General features: G+C 37.6%; 1 protein-coding gene across 6 annotated transcripts in view; it reads left to right on the plus strand.

The window, feature by feature from the left end:
- Positions 1 to 19,239, plus strand: part of SPHKAP (SPHK1 interactor, AKAP domain containing) — a 120,150-nt gene that overhangs the window by 40,841 nt on the left and 60,070 nt on the right. For all 6 annotated transcript variants that reach the window (XR_005651240.1, XR_005651241.1, XM_039855341.1 and 3 more), the window contains exon 3: positions 11,645 to 11,758. Coding sequence is in view for 4 of the 6 variants with exons in the window: in XM_039855341.1 (XP_039711275.1) it covers positions 11,645 to 11,758 (114 nt within the window). In the remaining 2 variants the exon portion in view is untranslated. The remainder of the gene's footprint in view (positions 1 to 11,644; positions 11,759 to 19,239) is intronic.

Below are 19,239 nucleotides of genomic sequence, written 5' to 3' on the forward strand. Positions count from 1 at the left end.
GGCAAATTCTGTACAACTTACACTTCGCATACCTACACGAAATCATCCCAAATTAATGGTAGGCCTTGGTGGGTATCATATATTTTCTTACACGTGTTTTTTTCTTTATATTTTGCTTCTCTGAACATTAAAAGTCACATTCCCCTCACTGATCATATCAACATTACAGCACTATACTGATTCTAAATAGCAATTAAATAGTAATTAACTGGCTCTCCACTATTTATATGTCTAATTTGATTCTGGTTAAACTATCGCTGACCATTCATAAATTGTACTATATTTGCATTTCCTGAGTATAGTTGCCTTTGTAAGTCTTGCATTTTATGGTTGAGACTTAAACTGTTATTACTCTCATGTGGAAAAAGCTCTGATCAATTTTCAAAGCATTCTTCAGCCAGCTGGCATCTGTGTGATATGGCAGAAATAAACAAGTATCATCTGATACTTCTGAATGGTCCTCTGCATTCTTGTGACTACATTGAAATACAACGTTGTTTTCATGCTACAAATAATTGTGTGGCACATGAAAAGCAGGCAGCTATCTGAAACTGTCACTAATGCTGCCTAGTTTATTTCTTGACACACTGGATGCACTCTGACGCTGGTTAACACACGTATCTAAATTACATACATGGGGACATTCATTTCAAAGAGGATAGCCCTTTTGTTCATGAAAAATCTTCTTAATTCTCAGATAGTAACGTCCATTTGTCAGAGATATTCATAAATCATTATTTCCTATGTTTATTTACCAAAGGCAAGCTTAGTTAGACCAGGTCCACATGACTTAAAGTGTTCCATAGACAAGGACTCTCCTGTCATAATGATACAGTTTACCTGGAGGTCAACTGTTAGCATGTTCTTAATGGGGTATGACAACATCACCCTCTTTCTTATCTAGAGGTGTTCCCTCCCACTCTTCTCCACGGTGAAGACAGAGAAGAAATTGCAGGTTCTCTGCTGACCATTTCCTTCTGACTATGCCTGAGACTGAAGCTGTCTGGACTTTCTTCCTTCTTCCTAATGGACAGCTGTTTTGTTCCAAGGCCTTAGAAGAACTCCATCATTTTTCAATTCTTTTCTAATGATCGATTACAAGATTTCCAAATGGTAGTGGTGTCAATAGTATAATGCAAGAATAATTTACATCCAAACAGATAATCATATGTGCTATGAATGATCAAACATGATGATAAATACTTTGAAAAGAGTTTCTTCTTTGGTCAAAGGAAGCTAAATACGTAAGAATGCAGACAGTCAGCCAGTGGCATCATCTATAAAAGGAAAATGTTAACATTTAATCACACCTTTTGAGAAACAGATCACAATGGTTTCATTTCCAGTTTGTATCATTTTCTCTTCTCAGGAGTTTAGTGTGCTTTCAATAAGCATTAGTTTCCCTATGAAATATTGGAAAGGTATTATATCCCAGAGTGTAAAAGAAAAGACAGAATTCTCAGAAAGTTTGTTAAGTTACAGATTAAATCGATATGAAATAAGTGTGTAAAATTATGCGAAATCTCCTGACTCCTTGTCTGGGGAGTGTGTGTGTGTGTTAGGTTTTAAGCTATTACAAAATTTAAGTTAGCAATTAAACATTATTTAAGCCAGAGACTAAACATTCCAAAATTGTAATAAAAGAATTTTGTATAATCTTAAAGTGCTTCAGGATATCCAAGAATATCTGGCCCAGCTCAACAATGATATCCTTTCAGTGAAAGATAAAAGTTCTGTCCCACCACTGGAGACGTCACCTCCCACCACTGTCCCCACCACCCACTCCGGGGCAGCCATTACAGTCTCTTTGCTGGTCTTCAGTGCAGCAGGCACACTTCTGCTTTAAGTTTCTGTTTTTGCTGATGATTCCTGCCTGAGATGCTCTTCCCACAGGTAAGCGTGTGGCTGGACCTCCCTTCATTCAGATCTCTGCTCAGTGTCACCCTCAGAGAGGCAGGAAGTCCTTTCAAAATAGCATGCCTTTATCCCTTGCTCTGGCTTTATTTATCTTCACAGTAGTTTTCATTCTTTCTTTCTCTCTGCCCCGCCCTCCCTTCTCTCTCTCTCTCTCTCTCTCTCTCTCTCTCTCTCTTTCTCATTTAAAATTAATTTGATTATGGTCCAGCCTCCCGTAACAAAATGAGAACAAGACTGTGTTTGTGTGTTTTATTTTGTTCACCACTGATTACCAGTTAAATAAGCAGCATCCAGATAAAAACAGCGGGTGCTCATTAACAAGTAGCTGTTGAATAAGTGAATGAGTGAATGAATGAGTGAATGGATGAATTAAGACTTAATGTGGATGGCAGTATGCTCGTCTCAGAAGTGGCATTCCAAAGTTAGATCAAATATAAAATCCAATCAATGCTTTATGATTTTATGAATGTGGTTTGTACCCATATAGAATCCAAATTAAGATTTTAATTTTAAAAGAATCTTGAAAAAGGAAAAAAATGAACCATAGAAAATTAAAGAAAATAAATTAATCTGAAAACAAAAACTGACAACGTCAGGTACTGACAAGGCTGTGGAGCAAGTTAGACGTCATACCTCGCCGGTGGTTCATCTGTTTCTTATAAAGTTACCAGACTACATAGTAATCTCATTTCTGGGTAGTCACCTAAGCAAAACAAAACCTTAAATTCAGACAAAACCCTGTAGTCATATGTTTATAGCAGCTTTCTTCATATTTGCCAAAAACTAGAAACAACCCAAATGTCCTTCAGCTGATAAATGAATATTTTAAAAACTCTGTGTACATCCATACAATGGAATCCTACTCAGCAATAGATGAAAGCAAACTGCTAATACACACAACAATGCAGAGGAATCTCAAACACATTAGGATAAGTAAAAGACATAGGTCATAAGGTGCTATATGCTATGTGATTCCACATACATGACATTCTAGAAACGGCAACGTTTTCGGGATAGAAATCAAATCATTGGCTGCCGAGGGATGGGACTTGGGAGGCATTTGGGGTGTGATGGAGCTGACTTCTACATCTTGCTTGGGATGACATTTACACAACTATGTGCCTTTTTCAAAACTCATAGAGAACTTTATCCCTCAAAAAAGGTGCATTCTATAAGAGTGCGCTATCTCTTTGAAGAAAATGTTACCTGCAATAGAGACACCATTATTATACTGCAGAGCACGTAGGTGATGGTGTCTGAGGAGCAGCTGCTTTCCTCTTCCCTCGCCTTCATTCTAATCATCTTTTTGCCAAGTCTACCTCTCACTGTGAAAATCTCATTGACAGATTCGCGTTTCAGTCTTCTCGTGCAAGAAAAATGTAGTTGGGCTTCCTAGAGTCTAGAACAGCACCAGGGGCTTGGAGATCCTCTTGCGACTGAGGCCCAGGTCTCTTGTAATGGGCTTCTCTGGCTCCCTTTATGTTACAGCCCTTCTTGCTTTTTCTGTCCTCATCCCTAACTTTCATGGAAATCGTGTGTCCCATTCGAACAGATGCTTTCTCGGGACAGTGCTTCCAAACTTTTTCCACGTCATGGCACTTATTTTATTTTTTTGTTTTTGTTTTGTTCACAATTACAGTTGACATTCAATATTATATTAGTTTCAGGTGTACAGCCTAGCGGGTAGACATTTATATAATTGATGAAGTGGTCCCCCCGATAAGTCTAGTACCCACCTGGCATTATACATAGTTATTACAATAAGCTATATTCCCTATTCTGTACTTTACATCCCAGTGACTGTTTTGTGACACACGTTTTAAATATAACATTTGTTTGGAATCTTTGAGTGAGTAGACAGCCAGGGGCGCTTGGCTTGAAACTGCCACTCCATGTCCTCTCCAGCCCGCAGACAGCTAAGAGCATCAGTGTCTCAATACCCAACACATCTTAACTTCTCTGACTCCACCTGTTTGGGTGTGGATATGGGGAGGCATTAGGATAACTCTCTGCTTTTGAAGAATAAATTCCTTGTTTTGGTGACATTATTCAGTTAATTTAACGCAGCGGTTCATCATTAATCACAATTTGCATGCATTACGCAAATAGGGTATTTTGTGTGGGAAATTTCCCCCTCAAAAGCTTTGAGGCTTCCATTTTGATAGTATAGGACTAGAAAACGGGGCTCTTGCTCAACGTTAAAGTTCTTTTTTTACTTTTCATAAAATCCTCGAGGGAAATAGAAGCCTTGCAGAAATATAAAATACCATCGTGTGCATAGACTTAACATTTAAATTTTCATCCTATTTAATAAATCACATGATAAAAATACAAGTTTCCTTTTTGAAACACAATCACTGGAAAGAAAGATTACAAATTTACATAATATCAAATATAAGAAGTTTTGGTACCAAACAGCTGCTCATTACCAACCATATACACAAGCGTGGGCAATAAATTGAATAAGATACTCATATATTTATATAATATTCGTATTAACCAGTGGGAAGGAAAAGATGAGCATGCATGTCCCAAAATTCTGAGGTAGAAATATTGCTTTCATTATAAAGATTTCACAGGGAGAGAAAAATGTGGTATGGGGGGAGGGCTTGGTTTCCATGAGATCTTGGTGGTTGAGCAAGAAAGTTGACAAAAGTTTGGGGTGGGGGGGGCGGGAAGGTGGAAAGAAAACAACAAAACCACACGCATCATAAAGACGATGAGGTGAGATCTTTAGTGAACTGATAGATGACAGCACAAAACATGATTAACTGGTGAGAGCTGACTTAGGGTGCATCTCGAATGCTAGGCCACAGTTTGGCAATAATCCCATAAAATTGTGGGCTCAGTGGCAGCAGTTATTGTCTTTCTTCCTTCTTTCTCAGGGCCTAGCGTGGTGTCTGATTGGACCAGAAGGTAAAACGCTCATGTTTATTAGGTCAATGAATCAATCGAGGTTAAGGTCTCGGGAGAGAAGTATGTAATATCTTCTACTATTTGTAACTACTATTTGTTAACACTATTTGGTAACTACTATTTGTTAACACCTCAAGTAATCAGATCCTTTGTGCACTTATTACTTCTAACGTCCACTAAAACTCCCTTATCGTGAGGGGTCATGCCACCCTCATTTTGTCAATGGGAAAACTGAGTCTCAAAAAGGTTAAGTGATTAGCCTGAGGCTGCACAGTTAATTAATTAATGGGAAAATCAGAAGTTGAAACCAGGTTTATCTTCAAAACTTCGGTCCTTATCCCTTATTCTGGTTTTAGTGAGCCAGGTGGAGGTGAGGGGTGATAGAGAAAAGAGAGAGACTATTATAATATGAAGAGTTCGGTCCCTGTGGGTGTCCACCCTTCCCTAACCACCCTTCCCAGTATCAGCCTCATCCCTTTTATTCTCTATCACTGCACCATGTTGAATTTCTTCATTTTACCAACCAGAATTTGTAATTAAATGTGTTGCAATGCTCTTTTTTTGTTTACTGTTTGGCTCCTATGCCAGATTTTAAGTTCCATGGACACGGAGCTCAGTTCCTCGTTATTCACTATTGTATTATCTGGAGATTAGTCTGTAGAATGCACGCAATTGTTAGGTGAATTAAAGAAAAAATTTAAACTGTAGAGAGCAGAATATAAGACTAGAAATAGACAGAGATATTCCAGGTAGCACGAGAGCGACTGGACTTGTTCTGCCATTAACTGCAAGTCAGGAAGCCAGGTGTCTTTCGGGGAGTCAGGTGTCTTTCAGGGACTGGAATTGGGGAAAGACGGGGTTTGGGTTTAGACACAGAGTCCAAGGTGACAGCAGGAGACTCAAGAGAAAAAACTGACAGCAAAAATGTGAAAAGCCACGCTCTAGAGAAAAGTCAGAGTGAGTGGCAGCTGTAGACCAATGAGGTGTCCCTCCAGGTGCTGACTCATGTCCTGAGAGTTAGCAAGATCTCAAGGAAGATGACTAAGGGGAGTGGAAAGGCTGGAAAGAATAACACGCTGAGGTCCAAACTAGAGGGGATCCTCCCATTTAGGGTGTCAAAGGAGGAAAACTAGTTAGAGAGAAGGACATGTCCTCCCCACTCTCCCCAGCTTCCCCAGACAACTCAGATGCTTCTTTCAACACTCCCGTCAAGTGCACAGATTCTCGCCCTCCTCCCGCAGGTGGAACTGACCACTCCCCGCCGGTGATACCTGACCTGGGTTGCCGTCCATTAAAGCACCTGCTTTTTTTTTTTTATCAATACAGTCCTGCGAGAGCTAGTTCTCCCTGAGTAGATGTTAATTTCTGAAAGGACAGCGGTCATTTTTTGTTCATCTTAATATTCTCGGTGTCAAATATCAAAGAGCTCAATAAACCGTCGTTGACAGAAGATTAACTTAAAGAGATTAGAGAAGCAAGAGGAGGAAAAGAAGAATTGCACATTACAAACAACCAATAAAGAGAAATTGTCAATGGTTATGCCAAGATTAAGAAAATGAATTTTACTGCCTTCTCATGATAATGGCTATCGCATATCAATTGCCTGGTAGATGGTTAGCCCTTTACAAATATTTTGCTATTTGAGCCTCGGAACAACTTTTTAGAGTGGCTTTAATTGTCCTCCTGTAATAGATACAAAAACTAAGTCCTACAGAAGTTAAATGACCTGCCCAGCATCACCCAGTAAGTCATGAGATCGATAGAATTTTAGTTCTGCCTCCAAACCTTTGTGAACTAACCATCAGCTCCTGTCCTCTCCAATCTAAATTATGTGATTTTGTTTTGTTTGTTTGTTTGTTTGTAATTTTAAGGCATTACTCAGCAATGCGTAGGGCCGTGTTCTGGAAACTAAGAATCTGTTTTGCCCTCCCTTTTCCATATCGATATTAAATTCTTGCAATTTGATCCTCTGTATAAAAAGAGAAAGTAATTGTAAAATAGAGTAGAATAATTTTCCTTTATCATTTAGGGCACTCACAAAATTTTAAGAGAAAATGTGCCATTATTATTTCAAACTTGTGAAAGCACAGTGCGTTCATTATTAGCTCTTCATCTGAAATAACTGAACCTACAACTAAAAATAGCAGATAAATAAATGAGCCATTGAGAGCCTGGTGAGTTTTATTCTTTTCCTCCCTCAGAAAGTGACTCTCTCAGCAGGAAGATTATATTCGGAAAGCTTCAAAATTGTTAAGTTCTTCCTTCAAGCATTCCTCTTTTTCTAATGGTTTGTCTAAACCATTAAACCAAAAGCTTTTCACAAGTTAAAATTGCTTAACATATGATGCTAAGTGGTTTATTGAAGCCCGCATTTTTATTCTCTTTGATTACTTGCCTCTTAATGTATTTGAGAAAGGAAGAGAAAGGAAGAGTGAGCGAAAGAGTGAGGGGAAGAAGTACTGAATGTTCAGTGAGCAAGGGACCTTCAGGTGACTTGATTTAATTGCTTACGAAGGGCAAACTGAGGCTGGGAGCTAGTGGGCAACTTGACCACACAGAGAAGCACAAGGACTGGAACTCAAACCTCCCAACCACAGAGACCAAGGTCTTGAGGGAGAGAGGGATAAATGCATAGACCGGGTTTTGGTAGAAAACCCGGTCTACCAAGAGAAATCATGTACTTTTATCAGCTTCCAATGGAGCATTGCCCAGTAGTGACTTTGAGGCCAGAGAAACTGGATCAAATCCTAGTTCTTTACCAACTAGACAAATTGTTGACCCCTCTTAGCTTGGCACAGAGAATAACCATTTCTATGATAGCTAATGTTCATTGAGCCCTTGCTATGTGCCAAGCACTGTTTTTAAGCACATCATATATATTAGCCCTTAAATTCTACGTCATAAGTCAGAGGTTTAATTCAGATGATGTAAATTAGGGCCTTAGCCCAAAGTGTTCTCAATAAATCACTTGGTCAATAATTAAAGAATATAAGTATTAAATAATTATATAATCTCTAAATAGTAATAAAATATGTGGGAAAAACTAGTTTTATATTAATTATTAATATAATCGAAAACACTATATTTTAAATTATGATGAATAAAATTCACATTTTAAGGTTACATGGTGAATGAATACGCTCACCAAACAAAGAGGCTCTCTTCAAAACATTTCTTGAGCATGGAAAAATCTAGCTTTTGTTTTAAATCCCACTTTCTTATTCTGCCATGCCTGCTTCCTTTAAAGCAAAGAAGCACCTTAGAGAAGACACTCAGCACCCAGCAATATGGATCTGCCAAGTAGGAAATCTTTCTAGTATTTTCCACTGACTAAGGAGGTCCATAAACCTTTGCCTTTTCCTCGTTCCTAGGTTAAGGCAGAACAAGGTTTCTGTATGTATTTAGTTATTATTTATTTTAAGAATGGATACAAAGGAGTACCCTTAAAGTAGAAGGCTTGACAGGCCACTCTTTCTGTGCTTGTTTTCTTGTGTTAGAGAAATTAAATGCAGGAGAAATCCAACAGGTAGCCAGGCAGCAATTCTCTCAGTCACGTCACGAGACAGCCTCTTTCACAGCTTTGAGATTTTCGCAGTGTGGAGTGTCAGCCTGGTGCTTTTTGGCACCTCCATCTTTGCCTCTCTGCGTTTCATAAGGAAAAGATGCCAACCCAGCCCATCGCTTTTCTGAAAAACCCAAGCACATTGTGTCTGAACTCTGTGCCCCTCCTAAGGCTGATCTATGACAAGAATAATTCATATACTTGTGTAAGTGACAGTTGCTTTCTTCTGTTGACATATTTTATTGCAACTGTGATACTATGAGGCCTTGAATTTAGAATATAGAAGAGGTCCAGGGCTTAATTTTTCAGAACTGAGCTAAGAAGTGATTCTAGTGAGGATTTATCAAACTGCATGGTAAAGTATTATTAACTGGTATGTTCACTTGATGTCTTCATTTTAAATCTCTAATGTTCTTATGAAGCAGTGAGTAAAGGCTTTGCTTTGTTGATAGTTGTTCCAAATTCTGAAGCTCAGAGAAAGGCGAAGAACATAGGCATAATGACATAGGTTTGGTTTAATATTAGTCAAGTAGATATAAAAGCATGCCTTCCTTTGAGAAATTAAAATACTGTTAATACTTGCCAAATGGATTAATTCAATTATTACAATTTACATCATAGAAAATATCACCTCGGCATCTCATTAATGAAAACTAACTTTAAAATGGAAGTTGATAAGAAAATGCAGTTATATTTGCAAGTATTAGATGCACATAACTTTTCAGAAACACATCCCAAATTAGACCCATTTGTATGGGTTACGAAAGACAGCAGTTAAACGATTTCACTCACAGGCCTTGGTGTCTTCAAAACCAAACCCAAATTCAGGCTGTGAACAACTTGGGCAGAAACTGAAACCTCTCTGGGCCTCAAGGTCTTCGCCTTCAAAATGACAATTTCTGGGAAGAGCCTTATCATTAAAATAATTCCTACCCTATAGCATTGCAATAAGGATTAAATTAAAAAGTTAAAAAATAGTATATGAACATTTTAGCACATTTCCCAGCACATTCTAAACATGCTATTAATAACTGTGGCTATTAATACTACCAAATGCAGAATGAAAATTACACCTTAGATGAGAATGTTTGCTAAAGAAAATTTATCTTCACACATCTGAAATACTTTCAATCCACTCATTTCAGGTGAAGGTGTCCAGTTTTTTATTTTCCTTTGTAGTTCGCTTCAAATCATAACAACGAAACTGAATGGAAAGGATAATCTGCTGTCTGCATGACTTACCATCTCACTGAGTAGCCCAATGATCTCGCTGAGAGTATATTGTTATCTCCATTCCCAGGTGTGGGAACTGAAACCCAAGATTTACTGCAGCTGCCCAAGTTCATCCTGCTACTGATGACCAAGTTAGGTTCTCACCCAATTAGGCCACTAATGCCCATGCTCTTACACTCTATTCTACACTGGAAATAAGAGTGAGTGGTGGTGGGGAAGTAGACTTAGAGCTTATTTCTACTTTACATAAAGTTAATCTAAGTCAATGGTTCCCAATTTTCTTGAGATCAAAATCCCTTCACACTCTATCGGGTAACTCACAAAGCTTTTGTTTGTAGGGGGTATGTTTATTGATATTTCTGTATTATGTATTATAAACGAACGCTAAGAAATTATTTATGTTTCCTTATTCACTTATTTAATCATTAACTAAGAATGAAAATTTTAAATGATGATAATTTATCATTTTTAAAATTGTTATAAAGAAATAAACACATTACATGTTAGCATACATATTTTTATGTTTTCTAAAACAAACCACATTTGGTGAGAAGAGTGACTTCGTTTTACATATTTAGCAAATCTCATAAATGTCTAACTTACAGGTGACAGTTGGACTCTCCTGTTTACTGCTGCGTTCATTCTGTTGTAGTAACTCCACTGAGTGCTCATGAGACCACAAAAGTGAAAAGGGCCAATGTCTTACTATTATTATAAAAATTGTTTGGTCGCTGGACACCTTGAAAGATCTCAGGAACTCCTAGGGGTTCCAGCCCACACTTTAAGACCCACACACAGTTGGGTAAAATCTGTAAGAAAACTAAGAAGTCTGTCACCAACTTTAGTCTGCAATAATAACCCAATTTCATCACCCAACTACCTACTCATCCACTAAGTGTCTCTTTGTACTCATCTAGAAAAGAATGATGAAAAAAAATTTTTTTTAGCTCTAGGAAATACTAAACATTGAGTGGGAAAAGATTAAAAGTAATAATATCACTCAGCTAAAACAAAATATAGAACAATGTGTCAGAAATAAATTCGGTTAACTCACTCTTCAGAGACAAAAATTAATGTACTTTCATCTTTACAGAATAAAAAGACAAGCCTTTGTTGTACAATTGAATATAACTGAAGTGTCATTCTATTTTTGTGGTGTTAACCAAAATGATTCAGTGAAGGCACTAGTCAAATATTAGCAGACATGCCCCCTACTAGAGTAAAGGATGTGAGGAGAACATTGGAAATCTTATATAAGATGAGAAAAATTTAACAAAATATTTGGGTAGTGTTAAGAAACAGTATAAGTTCAATCATTTGGTTATTTATGAGATTGTTCTTTAAAATGTTTTACCTAATAAATACGGTTTTTTTCTTTCTTGCTTTAATTCAAACCCAGAAACAAGGCATTTGTAAATAATATGTGGTTTTCTTAAATCATGTATTCAAGTTTGCATTGCTTTACCGTACTCTTTCTGGATGAAAAAAAAAAAGATTGTTGTAATGCACTTTACTTATTTCTAATAATTTTGAAACTTAACATAGTACCATAGCTATTCTAGAGGAATCGTACCCTATTTCACAGATATATTAGCAAAGCTGAAGAACTGAATAACTATTATTTCAGTGGCAAGATTGCACCAAAAGAAAAAACTACATTTTTGGTACAATGAATAATATTCATAGAGTGTGAAAGAGCATTAACACTAAAATGAAATTTGATGTCCGTGGCCAATTGAACCATTCCCCCTAAAACTGCATTTGGCTGCAAATTATGCAAAAGTAGCCCGTGCGTTGAAGTTCCCAGATGTTGGATCTGAAACATCCCTATTAACATGGATGTGTTCCTCTAACGTCGATTCCTGGTTGAATATTTCATACAGTCTAGAGGTGCTATTAGCCTGCAAGTTTGTTTTTTAGTGTCCGGGAGCTCTGAGGAACAGAAAACATCTCGTTTCCTCAGAAAAGAGCCCCTTGTGTAATACAGCACTGAGAAGATTTCCTCCGTTCCCTCAGGTTCTTCGCAGTAATAGCCTGCTCGAGTCCACAGACTACTGGTTGCAGAATCAGAGGACACCCTGCCAGATTGGTTTTGTGGAGGACAAATCCGAAAACCCAATTTGCGCTTCCGTAAGTAAACCCAACTCGGGTGTCGTCTGCGAAAGCAGGGAATCTGCCCGTGCGGTAGTACCATGGACAGCAGTTTCCTAAATGGTTAAGTACAAGGTCGGGAAAGTCTCCTTTTGAAAATACATAACTGGTTTATAAAGACTGTTAACAAAATAATATGCAGCGCTCATGTTTCTACTCTAATTTTGCTCATTTCGACAGGTTAATTAATCTGCTCAATTCTCTAAAAAAGGAAAAATCCAGGCTTATGTTTTCAAAACTGACTGAGAAAAAGGTTCAGAAACAGAATTGTAAGATATTTAAAAAACCACTGAAGGGCTCTCTAGGATTCTTTTCGATATATTTTATAACTTCTGCTAGTAGGTATTTCCCATCATGAAAACTGTGTAGAATTTCTCTACTGTTTTTGTAACTTATGGTCACTGGAAATGTTTTCAACTTAAGAGATATACAGGCATGCATTTTAATAAACTGGAGTTAAGCTTTACATACAAAACCTTCCTTTTTAAGAGAAAGATGTTCTTACAGATAAATATAATTCTTATGGCTTAGAATGTGAGTACATATAGCTGATGTGAAATTGCTCCTTCCTACATGTTCTGCAAAACTATATGTTTCATTTGAATCGAAATCACCTAGCTCTTATGGGGTCATGGTTACAGAGTTTCCAAGTAATATTTTCAAAGAAGAGAGAAATGTAATTCTCATGACTAAACTGAGAGCATTAGCTTTGAGCTATTCCTGGAGGTAAGTTGCATGCCAGCATTTCTGTTAAAAGCCAAAAAAAAAAAAAATGAAAATGGGATGGAGAAGCTTTTTATATATAATGAGCAGAACCAGAAGAACTGGCAGACAGACAGAGGAAAAACATTTCACACTGAAGAGTCTCATAGCCCAAGGAAAGCAGAGTCCATTAGACAGACTTAATTAAATAAATCTCTTTGTTTAAGTAAATGATTTTGATTCTGCTACTTTTAGGACTTTTGATCCCTTGTCCAGAAAACTAGTTGATGGATAAAAATCTTTAGGGAAAACAAAAAGGATTAGGTGGCAAGTAATTTAATAGTGATAGCTTCTTGCAAATTCAATTCTGAGATGAGTTGGAAAATTTAGGTGTTTGCTGATACTGGTCTCTAATTACACCATTAAAAATTATAAAAAGAGAGAAATAGAAAGCAAAAGCTATCAGCAGCTACATGTTGGTCAAAGTTGTCATCCAAACAACTCCTGTATTAAGTCTCCCATTTGAAAAAGGCCCAAAGGTTGAGGCACTAAAAATTTTTAGTGAAGGGTAAAGAGGACTTCTCTAAACTTTATATTTTTGGAATCTGGATTATAGATCTACTATAAGAAATGCTAAATTTATTGCCAAATTTAAGATTACCATTGGATCTCCCTAGCTGTAAGAGAATTCTTCCATCTCCCACCAATCCCAGTGGACTCAAATTTGGACTTAAAACTCTCTGACTTCCTTTGTTTCTGTTTAGTGTCCAATGATGACAGTGAGCTTGAGCTGATTCATCCTGTCTTTCTGGCTCTTTCTATTCTTTCCGAAAGTGGAGAAAATCTAAACACAAATAAAAGGCATACCGAAAGATTTGTTTTCTCACAATAGTTTGCCATAATTGAAGCTGACACACACAAAAAAAATTGCCCATGACTCTGAACCTAGATTTCAGGATCCCTAGGAAAAACTAGCCCTAGTCTCTCAAAAAGTATCCTGTAGTCACTGTTTCTTAATTTACAAGTCCTTTCTCTCTTTCTGACTTGGCACAGATTTCTAGGATGGGGAGAAGACACAGAGTCCAGAGGTGGACATTGCCAAGGGGCAGTTATTATCTAGAGGTAAAATAGAGGTGAGCAAGAGAGATGACTGACCAGGACAGGGAGTTCTTGATCAAAACAGCCCCACGGCAGTAGCAAAAATGGTCAAGGAAAAAGTATCTTATTCTTTTTTGAAAGAAATTCTCTACAGAGGCATGAAAAATGAAAGTGTAACTTAAAGAAGAAAAAAAACCTGTATTATAAAATAATATCATCATTAAAGTTTAATTTTTAAAAATTAGCTTAATAACATCATCCCAAATCTATTTATAAATAATCACAGCAGATTCTGAGGAACGTGTAGCAGAGTTGTCCCATATTTTCTTGCACTGTACTCTGTTCATCACTCTAGGGGACTCTATTCTATGTGAATCACTGCTACTTGAACTCGTTTCTTCCTGAACAAAATTTGCAGCCAGCTTTTTCATATCTAATTTTGATTGGCTTGGCATCCATTACACTAAACACCAAATTTCTGGATTTGCTGTTGCTTAAAAGAGAACACCTCAGTGTTCCAATGTCCACTTAACAACGTTATCGAAGGGCAATTTCAGACTTGGAAAACCTTCGGGGCATTGTGTGCATGAATCGGTGTGGATGTCTGTTCCCAAGCATCGAACGATGAGCTTTAGTCATTTCGATAGGGCACCGCATTCATTTCACACCTACAATGAGGGGTCTTAGTGAAGAGCAGTTTGAGACTGTCAGAAACATGATGGGCACCCCCAAACAGGAGCTGAGAGCCAGGACATCTGGCTCAGAAGGCCCCTGATGTTTAGATGTTTATGTTTTTCCAAATAGCATTCTTCTAGCAAACTAGATGATTTTGTTTTTCCTTCAAAAATCAAGTTTGGAAACTAGTTATTAATTCTTTAATTTTGGACTCGTAGAAAAATTGCAAGAAGAGAGCAAAAGATTCCCAGATTTCCCGAATGCTAACATTATACTATATTTACTCTATCCTTTTCTTTGCATATGGTTACGTATCTGCGGGTAAATACACACTTATGATTTTTTTTTTCTAAACTATTTGAGAATGAGTTGCAGTCATAATGCTCCTTCATTCCTACATACTTCAATGTGGAACAAGAATATTTAAAACCAAGATTGAACCCAGAACTGCAGAAACTCTTGTCCAGGCTACTAACTCAGCACGCCTGGCATAATGATATTTTTAAAATACGTATTCGACAATTTCAAGAAGAAGCTAAATACTGCCTGCATAAAAATAAAAACTCAAAACCTGTTGGCAGAAGTCAGTCAGACTGAGCAACACAAAAAGCCCTGTATTTAAGCCCACTCTCTCCTCAGCACACAGTTTAAGTGAGGAGGAAGCGAGAGGGAGCTCTCAGCTCCCGCCCCGGTAGATTATTTCTGCCAGCTTCATCCAAATTTGTTCAAGAGAGAAATTCCTGTAAGTTCCATTTCTTCCATCTTGTATATTTCTAGGGGGTTTGAATATCCCCCGCCTTAGACCAGTCCAGAAGCGAACTATTTTGGAAGCTCGCTTCCTAACCCGGCCTTACATAAAATAGATAAGGCAAGGACTCTCTGGGTACGCAGGAGAGTAGAGCACCCACAGCCTGGTCTGTGTGACCTCACCTTGCCCCAGGCAGCAGCTCCTGAGGCACCTTGAGAAATCCAAGAGTCCTGGTCAAAACTTAGACTCTCAATCAAAGTTCCACTCAACCTTTCCAAACTTCTAGAAGCCAATAAATTAGAAAGTACACTCTCCTGAGAAGCATGACACCAAGGGATGGTGGAGAAAAGAGTCACTCACCAAAGCAAGTAGGTGGCTCTACCTCCATGAAAGCCACATGTAAGAAGACACAGAAACCTAGAAAAGTGATGAATAAAACTGAGACTGAGCTTTTGATAAATAACTCGAGGGCTAAACCTAGACAGTGTGGCCAAAAAATAATAGGCCTTGAACCTAGTCCATACATTTGTTAATATCTCAGATCCTGAAACAGTTAAAGAGAAAATTTTTTTGAGTTGATTTAGATTGAAAATTGAGTCCATATTCAATTTCATATGCTGTAGATAAAATGCTACATAATAAAAATTAAGGCCATTGACTTTTTTTAAGTGGCTCAAGAAAATACAATGTATCTCTAAGCATTACGTAACTGAAATAAGACTTCTAATAATTCATAATATGAAGCATTAAGAGGAAAATATAGATGATTATTTATATGACTATTTAAGTATGATGCAATTGCAGAAACCAGTTTTAAAATGTTTACACTTGAGTAAACATCAGAAACAAAATGAAAAGCCAGATAACAACTGTGTTAAAAATATACGTGTAGGCAATATATCTGACAAACTCAGGGTGTCGATCTCAGTTCAGAAAGAGCTGCCACAATTCAATATGAAAAGAAATGAAAATTCCAATAGCAAAGCTGGCAAAGCCAAAGGAAGAAATTCACAAAATAAAAAAGGCAATTGTTGATATATACACGGAAAAAAATCAACCTCTATCAAAAAGATGCAACTATTACTATTAAATAATTTGTTTCTAATACACTGCTCAAGATTTTTTAAAATCGTTTTACTCATTGTTGATATAAACACAGGAGGACACTCAGCGATTGCCATTGGGAATGTAAAGTGATACAATTAGTATAATCTTTCTGGAGGAAAATTTTGTAATATGTACTATCTAAAACATTTTAAATGGTCATGACTGTGTATCCACTTCTGGAAGTATATTCTAAAGAAATGGCCAGAGTTATATGCAGACTAGTGTAAAATCCGGTTGCTGTGCAGAGCCAGGTTACCTAAGGCAACAAATAGATGGGTTTAGAACATAGATTCTGCAATCAGGTTGCTATGGTTGAAATTCCAGCACTTCTTTCTCACTTCGAAATCCTGAGCAAACTATTCAGTCTCTCTGTCCTTCAGGTTCCTCATTCGCAAAATAGAGATGATAATAGTATTTACCTCATGGATTATAAGGATTAAATGCATTAATATTTCTAAAGTGTTAGAATAGTGGCTGTTCCTTATAAGCACTATGTAAGTATTCAATAAAAGTAACAGCAAATTATAGAAAAATATTGCATGAATGGTTAAATAAATGCTGGGCATCTATACCATAAAGTTTATGCATCCTTTACCAACTAGGTTTGCAAAATTTTAAGTACATGGAAATAAACTCTCACAATATAATCATATATAAAAATTGGCTGCAAAATTGTTCATAATATATATTAAACAGGACATATTAATGGATTGGATGAAAGAAAGCGAGAAACCAAGAATAACTCCTATGACTTTGGCTTAAGCTCCCAGGTGGACGGAAGTTTTATTTACTGAGATGGGGAAGACAGAAGGTGGGAGGAAGGGCTGGAGGAGAGAGGAGGGGCTGATGCTGGAAGCCTTTCAGTCCCCCAAGTGGAAATGTCAAGGTGGTAGTTGGGTGTACAAACTGGAGTTGCTAGTAAGACCGGGGTGAGATCTGAGGGTCTTCAGGTGACCCTCGGGGAGTAAATAGAGAAGGTCAGTAGAACCAGGAAGAGTGTGCACATAAAAAAGGAGTCTTGATAGTTAGTCTTGGGGTGTTCCGATAAGAGCTCGTACAGTGACCTCCATGTCCTAACTCCTCCCCCCGAAAGAAAGAGATTATTATTTAAGCATATAAGCCTGAGTTTTAATACATAATGTAATATTTTATATATCTTGAGATTTTCTGCCACTAAAAATACAGTCAGATGAATAGATCTGAGTGCACTCTTAAACCTGAGTGTGCATACCATTTCTCAAGTGTTTTTTAAAATTTATTTTCATAGAAAAATGCATTATTAAAATAGCTCAGAATAGCTTTGAGTTTCAAATCTCATACAATTCCTGATATTATAGCAATTTTCCTCTGAATGGAAAGCCTGTCAAAAAAAACCAACAACAACAAATAATGTTTCTCATTAAAATACCTTTAAGCTTTAAGGATTTTGACTGCATAATTTTGATTTTTTAGTGGAATTATTTGTTTAGATTAACATGTCTTTCTTAATTGGTTCTTTCATAACCCTAGAGAAACTAGTTAGAACTTAATAACATTATGATTTTTTATAACTTAGAGTCTCAAGTTATTTTTCAAAAGTAAATAAATAATAATAAGCAAAAATTAAAAAGTGAACGTGGCTAATGGCTGCCATGGGATGTCTGTTTTTTAGTTCAGAGACTCTTGAGTATTATTTCTCTTTTGTAACAATGAGTCAAGCTCGTCTTCGAGGTTTATTAGGAAATGAGGGAGTGCTCAAAGCAGACTTTCTGCTCTTCCACGCTTGGGTATTACACTCTTTTCAAGACCAGAGACAGCTTTGAGGTACTATTCCAGGTAATACCCATCATACCAGCTGGCCCATAGCCTCTGTAATGGTGGGATTTGATGGGATTATCTGGAGGCATTTGATGTACTTGCCAGAAATATCTGAAATGGCTGAAAAGGTTAAAGGAAAGTTCGCCCCTTGCTAAGTTGTGTCTAAAGTTTGGTTTAATATAATCATTAAGCAAACAGCCTAGGTCAGCAGTGGTTCAGGCTCTTTTACAAGGCACCAGGGATGAATCTTCAAAAAGAGGGTCTCTCAACCTTTGATGCTATTGTCCTATTAGGCTCAATGATACTGTGTTGGACGGGGGCTGCTCCATGCATTGTAGGGTATTTAGCAGCATCCCTGGCCTCTTCCCACTAGATTGCAGTAATACCCACATTCTAATTGTAACAACCGAAAATGTCTCCAGACATTGCCAGTGCCCCTTGACTGAGGGGCATGGGTAAAGGGCAAAATCACACCCAGTTGCAACTGCTGCTCTAACGTCTCTCAAACCTTCACCTCCAGTCGCTCCTGAGGTATCGCCTGTTCTTGTGTCAGCCTCAGCTGAACTTCACCCTCGTGTAGACCTGGAATGAAAACATAGTCCCCACTTTCCCCACATGGTCCCCGTCCTCCTGTTGCTCTCATCAGAGGCCACATGTACCAAGAGGAAGACCGAAAATGAGAGGTTCACGAGATAGTCAAAACCAGCTCAGGATAACTACCTGTAAGTCAAAGTCAAGATCGATTCATTTATGGCTGCTGCTTCCACCACTGAAGAGAATCCAGCACGGCTGGAACATCCCAGGCAGCCACCTTCCTGACTGAGATATATCACATATATTTATAACTTCTTTTCTTTTTTTTTTTTTATCAAATGTAATTCAGTTTCTTAACATAATTTAAGAACAATAAGAAAGTAAAGCACCCCAATCCTACTGCCTAGTGGGACATCCGGGTTATCTCCTTCCACGCCTTCCTCCCCAAGCTAGAAAGAGCAGGTGTGTCAACTCATCTTGATTCCAAGTAGGAATATGAGCCCTGGAGTGAAGAACTTCTAATTTTTCAAAGGAAGTCAGAAATCTGCTTTTCTACATTGACTCTGATTTCTAAATGTTGGCCAATAATAAAGTTTTCTTTCAATATTATGTAAGCAAAACAGAGCCCATCTACGGGATGGGATAGAATCAGCTGGTGCGACTCCAGTTTCTGCTGTCACTTTCGCTTGCCTACCTGGCCTCATCCTTGTTATCTGTCAACTTCTACTTGCACCTAAAGTCAGGACCTCTGTCGCTAAAAAATCCCTCAAATGCTTTTCAGATAAAAAATTCTGAGAGT

Source organism: Pteropus medius, unplaced genomic scaffold (genome assembly GCF_902729225.1).
Source record: "Pteropus medius unplaced genomic scaffold, Ma_sr-lr_union100, whole genome shotgun sequence".
NCBI lineage: Eukaryota > Metazoa > Chordata > Mammalia > Chiroptera > Pteropodidae > Pteropus > Pteropus medius.